At 32.7% G+C, this 19,231-nt stretch overlaps 4 protein-coding genes across 4 annotated transcripts; 2 read left to right on the plus strand and 2 right to left on the minus strand.

Moving 5' to 3' along the window:
* Nucleotides 1–1,796: 1,796 nt before the first annotated feature.
* On the plus strand, nt 1,797–3,058 carry LOC9300762 (agamous-like MADS-box protein AGL62). The gene is made up of 2 exons (XM_002864640.2): nt 1,797–2,120; nt 2,444–3,058. The coding sequence occupies exons 1-2, from the start codon at nt 1,797–1,799 to the stop codon at nt 2,993–2,995; spliced, it is 876 nt and encodes a 291-aa protein (XP_002864686.1). The 3' UTR covers nt 2,996–3,058.
* A 783-nt stretch (nt 3,059–3,841) lies between these two features.
* On the minus strand, nt 3,842–8,199 carry LOC9300763 (auxin response factor 4). Its single transcript, XM_021033525.1, has 12 exons — nt 7,393–8,199; nt 7,186–7,242; nt 6,730–6,915; nt 6,552–6,636; nt 6,375–6,465; nt 6,096–6,257; nt 5,880–5,999; nt 5,729–5,804; nt 5,464–5,629; nt 4,652–5,364; nt 4,366–4,556; nt 3,842–4,283 (listed from the first exon to the last, which is right to left on the minus strand). Exons 1-12 carry the CDS (start codon nt 7,750–7,752, stop codon nt 4,115–4,117), a joined length of 2,376 nt encoding a protein of 791 aa, XP_020889184.1. The 5' UTR covers nt 7,753–8,199; the 3' UTR covers nt 3,842–4,114.
* Nucleotides 8,200–12,758: 4,559 nt separating this feature from the next.
* On the minus strand, nt 12,759–13,281 carry LOC9302456 (protein transport protein Sec61 subunit beta). Its single transcript, XM_002866336.2, has one exon. It carries the CDS (start codon nt 13,211–13,213, stop codon nt 12,884–12,886), a length of 330 nt encoding a protein of 109 aa, XP_002866382.1. The 5' UTR covers nt 13,214–13,281; the 3' UTR covers nt 12,759–12,883.
* A 3,008-nt stretch (nt 13,282–16,289) lies between these two features.
* On the plus strand, nt 16,290–19,062 carry LOC9302457 (protein indeterminate-domain 13). The gene is made up of 3 exons (XM_021015878.1): nt 16,290–16,932; nt 17,123–17,522; nt 18,075–19,062. Exons 1-3 carry the CDS (start codon nt 16,770–16,772, stop codon nt 18,907–18,909), a joined length of 1,398 nt encoding a protein of 465 aa, XP_020871537.1. The 5' UTR covers nt 16,290–16,769; the 3' UTR covers nt 18,910–19,062.
* The last annotated feature ends 169 nt before the right edge of the window (nt 19,063–19,231 follow it).

Consider the following 19,231-nt stretch of genomic DNA (forward strand, 5'->3'; position numbering starts at 1 on the left):
GTACCTTAGATATATCTTTAGTATTGTAATCAATACTTAATGTTTTTAAGATTAATCAATTCTATGTGACTATTTGAAGATCCCGGGATTTGGCCGGTATTCTATCTAGTTCACTATGATGATAAGATTCGTTTAAAAGATCACTAACTATATGCATACTTTAATTAATAAACATGCCCTTATAATATTATTATCAGTAAAATAACTTTAATTGGAAATATTCTCTGAAACAACTACCATTTCACTATTTTTGGATGACATTTACATTCTACATAGATAAGTTGGATATTTTCATATTAATTACTATATAATTGATATTTTGTGTAATTTAAAAGAATCTGGCTTCAAATTATAAGAAAATTTATCAATTTTTTTAAAAGTCATTCAAATAATTATTATGTATCTATCAAATGAGATAGGAGAGCTATAAATATTATTGGATATCACCATTTCATCATAAAAATATTTCATTATCAGTAACGAATTTATCGCCAATAACAAGAAAGCATGTGTTCTATTTTTTTTCGAACAAAGGCAGTGCGTAATGTAACGGCATATATTTGTTGTCAATTTATTAGAAATAATAACGAATTTGGAATGGTCTCCATATTCTCAATAACGGTCCAAACAAAATAATTTCATCTTTAAACTCTCAATTATATAGTATTATTTCATGGTATCCGTTTTGATGATTTTAATTTTTTTCTGTATGTAACACATAAATAACTAAGTTTTCTATATTCATAAAGGAACATTATCTAGTGTAAAATTTCTAAACTCATTTCATCCTATAAATAATATATCGAATGTTTTTTCATTGTATCTAGTCTTTTATAATATACTCTCTTGAAATAAATAAATAAAACTATTTATGGATGATAATTACATCTTATAAAGGTTAGTTTGGAAACACAACGAAATAGTTCATAATCATGTCGGGCTCAAACATATATACTCGTCTCAAATCAATCGCAATTGGTGGCCAAGTTATAACAACTGCTAATATAATCACATAACAATGTTATCATAAATATTTTTCATTATCAATAACAAATCAATTGCTAATAACGTAAAAAAATATGTTCTATCAAAAAAGTAGCAATGAATATGATTGCATAAATAATGTAACGGAATATATTTGTTACAAGAATTGTTAAGAAAATCATATAACCATTTTATCATACATATTTTTCATTATCGATAACAAATCAATCGGCAATAACGAGAGAATACATGTTTTACTTTAGAAAATAGCGACGAATATATTCAAATAAAAATGTAACGATTTTGTGAGTATGTTAAAATAGTATATCTAGTAAAATATTCAAACAATACAAAAATGATGTGTCAATAAACATGATATTCGTTATTTGTTTCCATCACCAACATGGTGAAAATTTTACGCTTTTTAGTGAAAAGAAATTTACGGCGCCATTTTTTTGTTGCTAAATTTCAATTGTTTTTCTAATAGTATTACTATTAGATATGAAAAGATCACTACTAATTAAAGGTGGATCTTTCTGGCAGATTTGGATACATTGTACAAATGAAATGAGAAGATAATAGTCAAATAAATATGAATTGCATACCATATATTGATAGAATATTAAGATTATGAAATGTTACAAAAATAGTAAAATTGAAATTCAAATATAAAATATAATAAATTAAAGTTGAAAGTTACTCATAGACAACTCAAATATTAATTATTGGTTTGTAATATTCCCCTATAAATACATAATCACTTTCATTCTACAAACACCAATCTATATTTTATCTTCCCAAATATCAGTAAAATGGTGAAGAAAAGCAAAGGTCGTCAAAAAATAGAGATGGTCAAAATGAAAAATGAAAGTAACCTCCAAGTTACTTTTTCAAAAAGAAGATCCGGACTTTTCAAGAAGGCTAGTGAGCTTTGCACACTTTGTGGTGCAGAAATCGCCATAGTTGTGTTTTCACCTGGTCGAAAAGTCTTTTCTTTTGGCCATCCTAATGTTGAATCTGTAATTGATCGATTTTTAAACAATAACCCTCCACTTTCTCACCAACACAACAACATGCAACTTAGTGAGACTCGTCGAAACTCTATTGTTCAGGAGCTGAATAATCATCTTACTCAGGTAATCTTTACTTTTATTTTATTGTATGATTAAAAAATGTTATAGTGTTTTATATAAATCATAAAACCCAAATTTACATGGTAGAATTCTAATTTTTTTGCTTTATACGTATGTATATAATTTTATACTTTAATTTTCAAAATTAAGATATTTGTGTATGCTTACTTTCATTGTTTTTGTTAACTAAGAAGTTTTGGAATACTCATAGCCTCTTCTCACCAGACCAAAACACATTGAATTAAATATCTCAGTCACTTATTTATCGTTGGTACTCAAACTTACAAATTTAAAAGAATACTTTTTTTTTATATATATATTTGTAGGTGTTGAGCCAATTAGAATCGGAGAAAAAGAAGTATGATGAGTTAAAGAAAATAAGAGAAAAAACAAGAGCCCTTGGGAATTGGTGGGAAGATCCCGTTGAAGAACTTACATTACCTCAACTCGATGGATTCAAAGGTAATCTTGAAAATTTGAAGAAAGTAGTTACAGTCGAAGCCTCCAAATATTTTCAAGCAACTGTTCCAAACTTCTATGTCGGAAGTTCTAGTAATGCTGCTTTTGGGATTGATGATGGTAGTCATATCAACCATGATTTGGACCTCTTTAGCCAAAGAAGAATGATGGACATAAATGCATTCAACTACAACCAGAACCAGATTCACCCTAATCCCGCATTACCGTTTGGAAACAATGCTTATGGTCATATTAATGAAGGATTTGTTCCGGACTACAATATGAACTACAGACCAGAGTATATCCAAAACCAATACCAAAACCAAAACCAAAACCTGAGTTTTAAGAGAGAAAACATCTCTGAATATGAGCACCATCATCATGGTTATCCTCCCCACTCTAGATCTGATTACTATTAATCCTTTGTTGTGTGATCCAATTTAAGTCTCTAGACAAAAAGCTGTGTTTACAATTTTCTTTATTTCTTCTTATTTTGTTACTACATGTGTTGTTGTTTTTCTTGTTCTTGTTACAAGTATTATGCTGTGTTGTGTTGTTTCTTTTCAGAATTATGTTGTTAAATTTTTAGTTAAAAAATAATGGAATAAAATTTAGGATATGTTTAAATTCTCTATTTCGGAAACAAATGCATTACTCTGAAAATACTAGAGTCTGCCATTGATACGTATTTTGTGTCGTTGCAGAATTTTAAAACAAGAATGGTAATAATTAAACCCAATCCTGTATATATCTGTTTTAAAATAAATTTGCAAAAAGAGGCATCATGAGAATTTCTATGTGCACCATTTTATCAACTAAAAAGTACATATAAGATCCCAAATATTTTGGTACATTGTAACAAATGAAATGACAACATTACAATATTTTCCCTATAATTTCATTCCTTATAATGATGAAATACAGATATTATGAAATATCCCTAAATTGATAAAATTTTAATTCTAATATAGAAGAAAATATAATAAAATTAATGTTAGATTTATAGAAAACTATTGCTATAATAAGGTTAATTTTAAAATGAAAAAAAAAATCTAAATATATTTCAGAAAAAAAAATGTCACATTATTTTATTTAATCCGTGCAATTTACTATAATATTTATTTTTCTTAAAAAAGACTAAATTATCATCAAATATCTAGTATGCATTACATGTCAATCAATCCAAATAAACAATTGTAAGAACAATACATGAAAATGCACATATGTACTTAATTTTTTTCTCAAAATCCAGAAAAATACTTAAAAGCTAATAAATATATTGTAATTTTATTGAAAACTTTAAAATCCAAAGCGCCACCTTAACCGCAAATTCAAGACCTCAATCCAAACTCATCTAACGGCATGAGATGCTCCACACATCCATAAACTCACAAATCTCCAGATTCATGGAGACCACAAGAAATACAAACAAACACACAAGACAGATTCAATGACAAAAGATAAAGATGAAGTTCTTTTGTCAGCAAAACACACTTAAAGAACATAAGAAAATAAGCTTCTTTCTTGGGTTGTTTATATCAAACCCTAGTGATTGTAGGAGAAGAATCAGGCTGGCTCACAGAAGATGACTTTGATGCTTCCATCATGATAGCAGCTTGTTCTAAACAACTCTTGTTATCGTCATTAGCATTCTCCACTTCCTCTTTCGTGTATAAGTGTATCTTCCACACCACATTGCAGAAATCACTGTCCATAGCAACAAGCCAATTTCAAGTTAGCAGGTAAGAAGTTGTGATTGAGCTTTAGTAGCTAGGTATAAAGAACTTACTGCCATGGATCATCGCCAACGACCATCATATCGTTCTCACTATCAGTATATAAGATCCTCCATCCTTTTTCAGGATCCCTGAGAAGCCCTTCCATGTTGAACAGCCGTTCAAGCTCGGTAAGGAGATCATCATAACCGTTTAGTCGGGATAAATCAATAGCTCTCCCCACTTGGCTGCCTTGCTTATGAACCTTTTGACAACAATTCAACACAAGAATTTATTAGAAGAGACATCTAGAAATGCAGCTCCAACAAGCCAAAGAGATGAAAAAGAAAAAGTTTTTACCTTTGTACAGATCCTTTTGCTCGAGCTTTGCGGGTTAGATGCAGGTGTCTCCACAGGTAAGGAGAATCCGAAAAGTTTACATCCTGATGAAGCATTCATATCAAAGTCACTGCCTTTCTGTTTTCCCATCATATCAATCTTGAATGGCAAATCAGCGGTAACATTATTCGGTAGGCCACCTCCATTTTGTGCATCGAACTTTCTAGTCTCTTCACCAAAGTTTATTGCACGAGAAGGGTGACCCGAGGATTGATTTCCCGCATTGTATGGATTCTGATATGGAACATGAGTACTCCTAATCCCTTGTAAAGCTAGCGGATAGAAACTTGACTTGTTAGCTTGGTACGCAAAGGGATCAGTATATCCAAGATTTGGTTTTCCTGAAGCAACAGCTGGACTGAAACCAGCAAATTGCGGGAATGATTTAAGCGAGCAAATTTCTTGACCTTGCAAGACCCTTGGAAACCTGTCCAGGTCCATAACACCTGAACAAGCTGGGTTCAGGGCAGTAGCATCTACAAACTCACCAAATCGATCCTTCACTCTACTCGACAAAAGAACTGGACTTGCGTGAGACTGCATCGCAAAATCCAGTATCCGGCGGTTCATAACATCAAACCCCTGTGAGGGTGATGCAGAACCTATATTTTCTTGACCTTGCAAGACCTTAGAGGGTCTAACCGACTCCTCAAAGTCCAAAAAACCACCCCTTTCTGCAGAAACCAAGAACAATAATCAATAATCTACTAAAGAAAGTTGAGACCTGTTTGCAAAGCATATCCTCCAAAAGAAGAGAGGTCTGTATAATTTACCGGTTATGGGGTTTCCGGGTGGAGTAGTATCCAGTAAACCTGCCCACGGCCTTTTAGGCCTTGGAGATGACTGAATGCTTAAGTGTGGGAGAGAAATCGAGGGATCAATCTCCCAAGGTGAAACTCTTTCTTGATGATCACTCACAAATGACTCATCCCATCGCACCTGCCAGACAAATGAAAGATTTAACTATCGATCTTCGAAAATGAAAAGTCTTCTACACGGTAATAGACAGATACTCCAAAAAGACGAGGGAGGACGCACCAACAAGCACCTCCATTTAGAGTTTGGCCACCTATACGGGTCCAAGTCACAGACTCCAGTCACTACTCCAGCGCATCTGCAAGAAAGGTCAAATTTTAATTCTCGTTCAAGAAAATTAGCTGGCTACACAACACAAATAAAGAAGCAATACCTTCTCTCAGGAGAGTCGTCCATTTCAAATCGCATTCTGAATCTTGTGCCTATGCAAATGGGATTCCTGATGCTTGTGATATACTTCTCATAAGGAATCACAAACTCTGCATGCGTCGCTCTGTATATAAATCCATGAATCAATACTATAGTTCTTTTTGTCCTTGGAAGCAAGTTAAGAATCATTACTAATGGCAGTGTTTCATTGTTATATTACCGTGGACTGTAAAACACATGAAACATGCTTTTTGTAGATACAGCATTAGCCAAAAGAGACAGAATGTTCGAGCATGAGTTCTTCTCAATAATTGAGTCAGGAAGTCCATTTCTTGGCCTTGCTGCTCTTCTTATTCCTAATCTCAGCTCTCCACCTTCGTCTCTATAAACGCAGATATTAGTAACAAATGTAACATTTTTGGATCAAGAGCTTCAAACAACCAATAGCAGAGGGAAACACTATCAATCTACATCAGTTAAAATGAAATCTTATGATTACCTCAGAAAGAGAACGGCATCACCAGAGGCTAGATTCTTTTGACTAACAAATATACTCCAACCAGTGGTGAGTAGATGCCTCCTTGGTTGACCTATAGTACAAAGAGACAGAACTAAACATTTTGGTTTCACTGACAAAGAAAATAAAACGAATAATGCCAAACTCAACCCGAGCCACCTCTATAGATATGGCGAAACTTCCACTCTACTCCATGGAGATCCTTTGCAATGAGCTCTTGAGATGGCCTCTGTTGTTTGTAGTCCTAACATCCGTAAAAAATTCACAAATAAGGCTTATAACAAGAAGGCCAAACCTCCAGAAAAAAATGAAGAAAATGAGATCTAGAGAACCATACAAGAGGAGCAAAACAATCTTCAGCGGCTCTTCTAGGTACAGAGAAACCTCCATGAGTGCTTGTGTCAGAAGCTGTTAAGGTTTTGCAAAACATATGAGGTGTTCGTTTGACGGAAGAGCTTACGTTCCTCTCTTCGTCCCCTCCTAACTCTTTGACCTCTTTCCCCTCCGTATTTAGCATCGAAAACTATAAAACCCAAGAAGTTTCTTCAACATATTAACATCACTGAGATTATAAATGAAACTCAAGAAAGACCAAAGATTCCAGTGCTCTATGAGCCTCTTAAACAAAATGATGGGGTTAAGTCACTAGAGAAAAACCAAATTTATTCACAATCACACCTAGAATCTGAAGTTACACTAGTGATATACTCTTACTTCGAATAAGATAGAGCGTTTGAATTTGCTCAACATCAATTGAAGTTTGAAAGAAGCAACAGTTGAGTAAAAAGAGTACCTCTTGGAGTGGAAGCAGAGTGACTTGAGTGTAGACCTCATCAGTTTCCTTATTAGCCTTTTGTTTCCCCAAAAGAAGGAACCAAATTTGCAAACAATTACCACAATTAGAAAAGAAAAGAAAAAAAACAGAACTTGTTCAAGAATAGTAAGTAGAACACAAAAGGAATGTTCTTTTTTTGGGGTAGAGTGATACAGACAGACTTACAAGCAATTGGACATGAACCACCCTGCAGAAGATTTGGGGATTAAGGTCAAATTTGGGGATTTCAAGAGGAGAAGAATAAGAAACCATAGCATCTTGCTCCAAATGACCTTGTGGGAAATAGACAACTACATTGCCTTTCTTGGGAAGACAAGTGAGAGGACCAGCACAAGCATGCCACAGCTCAGAGTAAATGGAAGATGCAGAGCCTGTAGAAGATGATGATGATCCGGAAGAGCATGAAGAAGAAGATGACGGTGAAATTCCAAGCCTACCCCTGTCAATTCGTGTTCCTCCTACTCCTACATCATCATTCTCCTCCTCTTCCACCTCCGCAATCTCAGTATTCAAGTCAAATTCCATTGAAAAGCTTCTTCTTTATTAAGCAAAGGAGACAAGAAGAAAGAAAAAAAAACAAAAAGTTTCTATTTTTAATCAAATTACAACAAAACAAGTAAAACCCATCAAAGGAAAGTTGGCAAAATTCGAGCTTGAAGTGACAGAATTCAGAATTCCTCTCCTTTTCAAGTAAATTTCACAAAGAAGAAGCAAATTTTAAAAGTTGCTATTGAAGGGAGAGATGAGTAAATAAGTGTGGAATCACGAATCAGAGAGAAAAGAGAGAGGAAGGAGGAATCAAATGAGAACAAGGGTTTCAAAGTATGATTCTTCTTCCTCCATTTGCAGGTACTGAGAAGAGGGAGCAGAAGAAGGAACAGACATAGATAAAAATTTGCAGATTGGAAAAAAATATACTTTTTTAAAGAGCAAAAAAGCAAAAAAAAAAAACAATTTAGTGGAGAGAGAGAGAGAGAGAGATAAGCGGGGGAGACAAAGCCAAGACAGAACAGAACCCACACCTACACTCTCTCTTTCCCCTTCTTCTTCTTCTTCTTCTTCTTCTTTCTTTTTCTTTGTTTCCCAATAAAGACTTATTTATTCACTTGAAAATTAATAAATAAAAACTATATTTGTGTCAATATACACACGTTTACACACAAAAGTTAACATTTTTTCATTTTCCTCTTTTTTTGTTAAAAGAAGAAATGTTAAAAGTTTCATTAGGTGCTAATAAGAAGTTTGTGATCAAACTTAACGGCTAATTCAATCCTTTGTCTAGTTTTTTTTCCCTTCAAAATTGTTGATGTATCTATATTAATCAACTGTTTAAATACGTCTAACCATTATTAATCACTCGTTTAATTATTCATACTATTCTTTTCTTTTATGTTCTGATATTTTAGTTGATTTCAGTGCATGTTTAAATGGTTGGTTATCATTTTCCAACAAACTCACTCAGAGTGAACCATCAAAGTTTAAATTATATGCATCGATTGGATTATATTTTTTTGTCATTCACACCATAATTTTCTTAACTTGTGACTTGTGAGGAATAAAAACCGCAAATTGATTAGCTTTTTCTTTGCATACTCTTACAAAGGAAACAGTATCTCTTTGGAATCTTTCTTTGTTCTTTCTTTTTTGATGTTATGTATTGTATTATTTGTTTTCGTTTTTATTTTTATTCGAAAAAATTAATCACCTTTTCCATTGCGTTGTTAAGAAGAGCCAACCAACCGGCTAAAGACAGAAGAGTAGGCTCCTTTCGATTTTCTAACAAAAGCACTTTTTCTCTCTTTTTCTGAGAGACAAATAATATGAAAATCAGCATTTTGTTATTGATATACTAAAGTATGGTATTTAAAAACCATATCAACATATAAACAAACTTTCACCAGTCTCAATAATAAAATTTTATATTCAATTACAACACCGACTCATTTGGTAAAGTCTACTAATATACTGATATTTCTTGGATAAATATCTTCAAATGGGTTTAGTAAAAATATTTGATGGTGGAAAATGATTGCTTCCTAATTTGAAAAAGTAACATGTTTTTTTTTGTTCATATATATAGTTTGCTATTAATTCATATAATATTATATCATATTATCGTAAAAATTAGCATACTATTTATATGTTTAATGTACCGTTTTTTAGTGACATGCTTGATCTGATGTTGAATTACTAAATGGCATAACAATTTTTTTTTTTTGGTGAAGATGGCAGAACTATTTTAGTCACTAATATCTACTCATAAAACAATTTTTTTTTCTCAAACATTTGATTATGAATAATACCCTTTCATAATTTCATTGGAGAGGAAAAAAGAAAAAGAAAAGAAGAAAACAAAAAGGATGATGGGATGGGAGAGGGAGAAAGAATGAGTCTCTTCTTCAGAGTTGTGAGTGAGTCCCAACAACTAACAAAGACCCCCCTTGATATTTGCTGCCTCTTTGGCCCCCACCTTTTTTTTTTTCCTTATTCCTTTTTACATTTTTCATGCAACTCCTTCTAAAACTAGCTTCAATTTCTCATTTTTTTTCTTTAGTACTTAATTCATATTCAATTCTGATTAGAAATATATCTTCTTTATTCTAATATTGCACCACAACTCGAAACGTGTAATCTCTTAATCTTAATGATATGATTACCATATTCTTCTGTCTGCTGATCATAACCTTTAGTCAAAGATTATCTTTTTAATTAGAGTGGATCGTATCTTTTATTTTTCCATGTTTCTTTCCTAACTAAAATAATATTTTACTAAGAAAGTCGATTTTACAATTTTTAGAAAAGATATCTAATTTGAATATTATTGTGTGAAGTCTCCCATGGCTGAATTTATCAAGTGAGTTAGTTTTGGACCAAACACTTTTTGTAGTATATACACTTAAAGTTGTCAAAACACAACACATACAACAATATAGCTCTCAAAATAATAGAAATATACATTCCACACCCACATACATAAATTCATTTGTGACTTTCTGCTGAAAGTAAGCATCTATTTGAAGGGTGAGCCACTTGGATGCTTTGACTCTCCTCCACTCAAAATAAGCTTGTGTTTATCAAAAACCTAACCATGCATATTCATCCTCCCTTTGTGTTTATATCGTCTTTTACATGGCTCCATTTCCCTTTCTTTTTCCTAGCCTCCCTAAAGAAATTAAAAGAGAAATTTCTTACGTTATATATTAGCCATCACGCTCGGTTCTGATTTTATTCTTCTCTCTGTTTCAGTTTCATTTCATGCGGCATACATGTAAATTGTTGAGATAACGTTCGATACCAATTTATCCATTTTAATTTTTGAATCATTTATTTAATCGAAGTTTCAAAATATTCAAAGATACAATGCGTTGCATGTTTTTTTTTGTTCGGAAAGAAATAGCATATATCCATAGCCTAATTCGTTGTCTGTTTATAATTAGGTTCTTTTGACCAAGTTGATTGAATTAGGCTATGAATATTTGCTATTCTTTCCAAATTTTCATTCAAATCAGAAAGAATAAAATAACATTTTTCCATGTAAAAAACTTGGGAGTTCTAATTACCACAAATATGTTGCCATAAATTTCTGCTTTGTACAATATTTTAGTTTACGAGATTCCTGCATGTACATATCATAAAAATTTGGAGTGATTTTGTTATAAGAATCAACGTAGACAACTGACTTAGTAAAATAATGATATAAACTTTTTTATGTGTAAGAAACCATAAAAAATACAGCAGCTGAGTTGGTATTTGTGTGTCCATGACCTCTTTATCCTGAGTTCAAGTCCCTGACATAATAGATTTAGTTTTTTCCCTTTTTTTTTAAATGATCTGGATAAAAACAATTCATGGGTCCGCCACTGTCTACATGTACATATCATAAAAATTGGAGTGATTTTGTTATAAGAATCAACATATAATACAATAATGCTTATTTTTATACTATTGATATCTAAGTAGAAATTGTTTTATTAAAAATAGAAGAAAAAAGGTTTATGTTTTGGCAGAGAAAAAATATAAAAAGGAAAAAGACAGAGGTGGATAATTAGGAGACGTCGTGTCAAAAAAAATTGTCGCGCGAAAACGACAAAGCAACGCCAATGACTTTATTAAAGTCACAAGTGTCTGTATCATACGATTAAAGACACTCCTCTCTCTCTCCCTTAATTTTTTTTTTCTTTTTAATAAATCCTGAATACTATTTTTACTTTTTACATGTTTGTAGTTAATTGCGGTTCCGTAATAACCACACACCGAGAAAATATTTTTCAAATTAACTGTATGTAAAATTATATAGAGTTGACTGACTTTAAAATTGAAAAATTATTTAGTTTCAAATGGGTTTCTGTATTTTAGAAAATTACTTATGGTAATTTTAAATATCCAATAGATATATATGCATGGTATTCTTAAAATTCTGTTTTATGAATAAAATTTTTAAAAGTTCATTATCAGATACGCTAGATGTTAATAGAACTACTCAACTACATAATAATCAGTAAAACTACAAACAGGTTGGGTAGAATTTATATATCAACTTGTGATAAGAAAAGTAGGCCCATCATATTGTAGAGACAAATGGTATCCCATAAGAAGAAAGCAATTTGTCAAATTGGAGCCTACACTAAAGTTGGGCCCTATTTTAACTTTTTCAACCTTTTTTTTATAGCTAAAGTTAAAAAAAAAAAAGACCAAAAAGATTTGAGTGAAAATTGAAGCTTAAATCTTAAGTCATACTTGTCAAACTATATATACTCTATAATCCTCGATCCTCGTTTTAAATCATACATAAGAATAAGTAAATTTCATCATCGTTAGATAGCATTCCTCGTATCGATGATGTTATTTTGCCAACACTATTATATAAATGAGAAACCAAATTGTATGTTGTTGATTTAGAGTTGAACAGAGTTGGGTGTCATCTTATTATTATTACAATTGTTACCCACTAGTGTTGTTGTTATATAGTCGTCATTGATATCGAATTATGGCATATGGGATTGATTTTGATCCTCTTGTCTCTTTAATGCCAACATGCCATGGTCTTAAAACACTTTTGTTAAGATATCCTTCTTGTAGTTTGACCCTATCTACATGCAAAATCGGAAAGTATATGTATTGATTGTTACAACTTACACAAGTAGTATTCGTTAACAAAAGTGTGCTTAATCATATATGGAGTTGCGTATCATAATGTTGGAGTGATCCGAATCTCTAATGGGCCTGGTGTTTCCTTTCTATCAGTAATGGGGCTTGGGAGTGATGATCCAAATCTGTAATGGGCCGTCTTCCAGAGTAGACGACCGGAATGAGTGCCTAAAAGAGTCGACGATCGAGTTTCTTGAACCAAAGAAAGAAATTCCAATTGACAGAGACAACAAACATGGCTCTACTACATTCCCCACTGAAGAAGAAGAGTCATACCAACGAACGAAGAATGCTTTAAATACAAAACGCTTCCTAGTAGCTAGGCCAATTTTGGATTTTGCATGTGTGAGAGAAGAGATCATCAACTTTTAGTAGACTACTACTTTGCAAGATCAAACATGTCTGTTTCCAAAAGTAAACATGTTTTTTATTCAACGTTTAGCGATTTACACGGATCTCATCGAAACGATAAAAAGAAACCCAGCGACCAGCGAGTCAAATATCCAGATCAAGATCCGGATCCGGATTTGTGGAGGTAGAGTTTTCCAAAGACGTGAAGAGCGGTGACGAAGCCGATGAAACAGAGGCTCATGATCAGAACAACTGTCGGTGAGATCTTCAACCCCGGAGCTTCATCTGTGTAGAATCTTAGCATGTTGCCCGATCCTGATCCAGCTGCGGATCCTCCGCCTGAGGACACGCTACCACCGCCACCGAGCCTGCGGCGACGCATGCCGGCAGTAGCGGCGGCAGATCCACGAGGAGCGGACAGACCGGGCCGGGCGGTTGAGGAGGCGGTGGAGGTTGATTGTTGGGATTGGGAAGAGCCTCTCGCCATTGTTGCACGGTCAAGGGAAAAGAAACAACAAGGAGAGAGACAAGTTATGTGAGTAATGAATGGAAGGAAGGGTAAAATGGTAATAAAGTCAAATCTGAGGGGTACATTTTTAGAATGTTGATGATAAGGAGGAGACGTGGTGTTCTAGTAATGACTTTTGTTGGGCGTTCTATGAGTATGATTAATGTTATTAAAAAAAAATCACAAACTTTATCAAAAAAATTCATAAGTTAAAACGGTTTCATCGTCATTAGAGATCAACACATAAGTAAATGTCGTTTAGATATAGGTCCTATATAATCTTGAACATATCTTGGATCGTGATTATTCATTTACCGACTTGCAAATTATTCCTTTTTTTTTTTTTCTCTTCTTTTCCCTAATGTTACGTAGTATTAGTTAGTGTTAATCTTTCCTCCTTCACAAAACTACCGTTTTAGAAAGAAAAAAAAGGTTTGGGCTTGGTTCAAGTTGGGTTTCACATTTTAGTTTTATTTTGATTTAGTTAATTCCTATCCAGAATGAGCTTATTGTAAAACCAGTTGGGCTACTCTTGCCACACCTATTTTAATTTTCCCAAAACCTTTATTAAAAAAGAAAATCCACAAAATTAAGAAATTAGAAGATAATTAAAAAAAAAAAAAAAAAAAAAAGACAACAGATTTGAAATAAAATCTAGAATCTCGGTATAAGTTTCTTTTAAGTCATTATTTCATGGTTTGCATAGTGAAATGAGGGAATAAGTTCAAAGTAATTTAGATTAAAAAAAACTCTTGCAAATTAAAATGCTTTAGTCCAATACACCTCCTAGATTTTCAAAGTTAAGAAAAACATGATGTGTAAACACTCTGGTATAAGTCTCATGATATAGACGCAGTACAGGATGATCTTTCACATGCATCTGTCTCTGTATAATTGTGAACGTATATTTGATAATGAGAGGTGAAAAATGTACTTATGGTGTAATTATGTAATGATGAGTTCTTTGCCCCCATCAAATTTGAGTGTTGGCTGTAAAGACATTCTCCTTTTCTCCATCATCGTCCTTTTCTTCATGTTCTATATTCGTTTCTAAATCCTTCTTTTATATCCTTTTTATGTTGATGTCATCTCAAAAAAAATTTAGTCGGTGAGTGGTGAATGATTACTTGTTATATATAGCAAGATATTGAAAAACATATAGCATCAAAAATCATAGCAATCTCCTAGGTAATTATGAATGATGAATGATATACCATTATTTGAATATATTTTCACGTTTTGAAAATATTAAAACTTTATTTTCCATTCAAAACATTTACTTATCAAGTGTTTTCACGAAAAAATGAAAAATAATTCAACTATATACTACACACAAAGAAAAAAAAAAAACGTGGTTACTATGCTAAAAAAATAGTGATTCTTACTTGTAATCATTAGCTAATAGTGGTTCTGCTATTGCATCATTTAGTTATTCTGTAATTCACTAACTCTACTATTTATATACTATACTAGTCAATCCCATGAACTACATAATTTTGTTATAAACCTACTATATATTGGGTAAGAATCATTTTCTATCCAAATTTGGGCATCAAAATTCTAAGAATGTAAACTTAAATTAGAAATACGGATGGAGACCTAAAAATAAGAAAATTAAGACACATAGATTTGGAAAAAATGAGCTATAACTATTGTAGTTACACAGAAGTGGTGTGCTTTTGTAAATTAGTATATGATGTGATGTCACTTGTCTCACTCGTAAATAATTTGGCTAAACTTTGATTACCATTTTCAAATTTAAAGTTACATTTTCATCATGATCAAAATAGATATTATTAAAGTGGGGAAAATTATCCGTGACATCCATCTTGAATGCAATGATCTCGTTATATTCATTTTCAGCTCCAAACTTATGCTCGCTGTGATTTCATTTTCTTTTTTATAAATTTCAATATATAAGACAATTACTGCTTTGCATCTTATTTCATTATATGCAGGGCCGGTCCAACAATATTGGTGACATGAAGCAAAAAATTTCTAAAAATAATCATCTAGCTATTACTTTTTAAAACAACAAATTATTTGAAAAAACTTAAGAAAAACTACTTTCTATAATAAAAAGATTTGGTTTAAATTTCTTTTTTTTGTGCAAATTTCTTCTTATTCTCAAATGAATAAATTTCTTATGAACAATTTGTTACCGACTATAGGAAATAGTTTTTTTTTTTTTTTGAGAAAATGACAAGAGAAATCTATGATTTTTTAGAATTTTTTTATTTGGTAGAGTTTTATAATTAGATATAGTTCTTCTTTTGCTTCAAATTTGTATTATCTTTAATATATTGATAAGTGATAAATGCTAGAATCAAATAAAAAGGGGAATAAATACAAAAACGAAAGAAAGCAAAATGGGAAACATGAAAAGAGTATACAAAAAGATATACTCGAACTCAAAACTTTAAAGTAAATGGAAGAAAATTATTATAAGGCTAATCGAAAAAATTAATTAAGTGCCCCCAAAATCCTTATTATAATTTGTGGCCCTAATTCTTTGGTTGGGTGGTTTGCCCAGTGGACCGGCCCTGATTATATGGAGGTATAAGAACTTGACATCTCCCAAGTATTAGATGGTTAAATTGTAATAGATCTATTTGATTCTAGAGGCAAATATTTTGGCAAAAAGGAACAAGCAAGGGTTGAGGTACATCTTTTTATAACAAAATGGAATGTAAGCCATGTGTAATCTGAAAAAGAAATGTTGTGGTACGTATTATTGTTTAGTCAACTTTTAAACGGTAAGAAAAGTCCAAAAGTTTAAAGTTTGTTCACATCTCATATGCATACACAATCATACAAGATATATGCAAAAATTTCGATATCTATATATTACAAAAAAATGACGTTCTAATAATGTCGAATTCAGTTTTCATATAGATTAAGAAGGATAACCATATATTAAACCATATATTATTATTTTAATTAAGTCATGACGTAATACTATATGAATTTTACTAAAACGATATGAAATTGATAATGGAAAACATTAATTTCCAAACTAAACTAATCAAATAGAATTATATAAAGATTCGTGTTAAACTAGGATGAGAAGGTTCCAGTACTCTAAGTCCATGACTTACCGACTTGTAATAGAACAGTTGTGTGTAAAGAGAGATAGAGGAGATTCCGTCTTAGCAAGCCTCTTCTTTTTGGTGTTATCCTACAAGACTCTACAAGTGATCAAAACTTAACCTATCACAATCTCTTAAACATAAAAATCCAAAAACAAATATTAGATCAATTCTCTACCAACGACCAAAAACTAAAATAAAATAAAAAGAGTACATTTCTAAAACTTCAATAATAATCCCCACTTTTCAGCCCATAAGAAAATATCTTGATATAGTTCTTATAAGTCACAAAGCTTTACTGTCATTAGATAGATAATCACTTACATCATTACTAGTTTTCTTCTTTCATTTCTCTCTTTATCTGTCTTCATTGCTTGTTTAAGTGGAGAATTAATCTAAGACAAACTAAAGAGTTTTTTTTTTTTTTTTTTGGTCTCTTCTTACATATGAATCAAGACATGATGATTCCACATAATCATGACCGCCTCTCATTCTCTAGCTTTGTCCATGACCAAGAAGAGAACATCACCATAAATCCTAGCCCTAAGTCTCAGCCTCCAGCCTCCACTAACACACCCAAGAAAAAGAGAAACCTCCCAGGAAATCCAGGCATGTGTATATATATATATATTTTATATGTTCTCCATGGTTTTTTTTAATCTAGCTTGATGTGTTTTCAACAAAATCAATAATCTTGTTCCGAGTGTAGATATTTTGTGTTTTCTTTTTTATTCTTCTTGATTATTGTTTTATTTTTCATGGTTCTAGTTTTGTTTCTAACAAAAACAACAAAAAACAGATCCAAATGCAGAAGTCATCGCTCTATCTCCAAAATCCCTCATGGCGACAAATCGGTTCTTCTGCGAAATCTGCAACAAGGGGTTTCAGAGAGAACAGAACCTTCAGCTTCACAAACGAGGCCACAACCTGCCATGGAAGCTTAAGCAGAAAACAAACAAGAATCAGGTGAAGAAGAAAGTTTATATTTGCCCCGAGAAGAGTTGTGTCCATCATGATCCAGCTCGAGCCCTAGGCGACCTCACTGGAATCAAGAAGCACTTTAGCAGGAAACATGGAGAGAAGAAGTGGAAATGCGACAAGTGTTCCAAAAAGTATGCTGTGATATCCGATTGGAAAGCTCATAACAAGATCTGTGGTAGCAGAGAGTTTAGATGTGATTGTGGTACCCTCTTCTCCAGGTTATTACTAATACTCTTTCTACGTCTTGGTCTCAAGTATCATCATTTACCTTTAATTTACACGTAAAGTTTAGATTCTTGTATTTTAATTTTCGAAAAACATACATAACATGACAAAGCATACATAACTTTGTTTTTCCTTTTCAGAATTGATACATGTTAATTTCCGAACTTAAAAACCATAGGTTTTGTCTAGTACGTGGCCTTTTGCTCGTAGCTTGTCGTTTAGATACCACTTCCGTTAATTATTACTTGGCTTCTTTTTGTCTTGGTCCGGTTTGTATTTTTATAGAGGAGAAAAAGGCTGCATGATTAGGACATGATGTGGTCATGTCTCAATAATTTATCCACCTTACTACACACATCGATTCCAAGCTTGCATTTAATAAAGAGTTGCATATGTACATCATTTTTATAGATCAGATTGCTTTCATTTTAATAAAGAGTTCCATATATACCATACAAGAAGGCCTATTTTAATTTATATGTGAAAATATATATAGCCTATATTAACATAGTTACTTTGATGAATGATTTGGTTGATTGTACCAGGAAGGAAAGTTTCATCTCACATAGATCCTTCTGTGATGTCTTAGCTAAAGAAAGTGCTAAATTCTTCTCAGTTCCATCACCTTTAGCCGCCAATTCGACTATCGCCACTGTAGCTGATATCAACAATCCAATTCTTATTCAATCACAATTGGATCAATCTTCCATAGGTAACGTCAACAACAATCACACCAGCTTAAAGTTCACAAACTCCAACCCAATCCAACAACAAGCCAATGCTTTTGCGCTGTCCTCAGCACCATCACCTGTTACTACATCTGATTCGGTTCATAATCTATGGAAGTTACAAGAAGAGGAATGTTCACACCAGTGGTTACTCAATGAATATATGAACAACGACAAAAACATTATTCAGAAGGGAATATTCAAGAATCAAGAAGATGAGATCAAGAAGGGAAATATCTACAGCGGCTCGAACCCAACCGATGCAAATACAGCATCCTGGCTCTCGTATAGTCAAGAAGCAGGGAATATGGCTTCATTGTCGGCGACAACATTGCTTCATAAGGTGGCTCAAATGGGATCATCATCAAGCTCCGACACTAGCACCATGTTTGGGCTCATGACTTCCTCCATCTTCAACAATACATTGCCAAAATCCAATTGTTTCAAGGCGAACAATAAGGAAGAAGAGTTGACCAGAGACTTTCTTGGTGTGGGAAGTCCTGACGACCAACAACAACTACATCATCATCACTTCCCATCAAGCGTGCCATTGACGGTGAACCATAATGCTCCCAAGTTGGCTGCAACCATTGTAGGCAAGGAAGCAACCGTAGGTACGGCGTCAGATTCTGAAAATACTCGGTTTTGTTGATGTACAATGTAATTCCAGGCTTTCTTTAGGAAAAATCTAAAATAATAACTCACATGAAGTCTTTAGAAAAGTTCACAAAATATTATGTACGTGGAAGTGTATTGTTTAAACAAGAGTCCGGTGTTTGTATACTATTAATTTGCTCTGATTTCAGACACGAGACAAGACAACGAACATGCATAGTGAAAACTAACCATGTATGTATCTGATCATGCATGAAATTCCGAATACATTTTTTTCTGTATAAACGCATTTTTTTATATCTAATTTTAATCATGATCATGACTGATAACAGTAACACGCATCTCATCTCATGAAGTTT

The sequence above is a fragment of the Arabidopsis lyrata genome, assembly GCF_000004255.2.
Source record: "Arabidopsis lyrata subsp. lyrata unplaced genomic scaffold ARALYscaffold_8, whole genome shotgun sequence".
Taxonomy (NCBI): Eukaryota; Viridiplantae; Streptophyta; class Magnoliopsida; order Brassicales; family Brassicaceae; genus Arabidopsis; species Arabidopsis lyrata.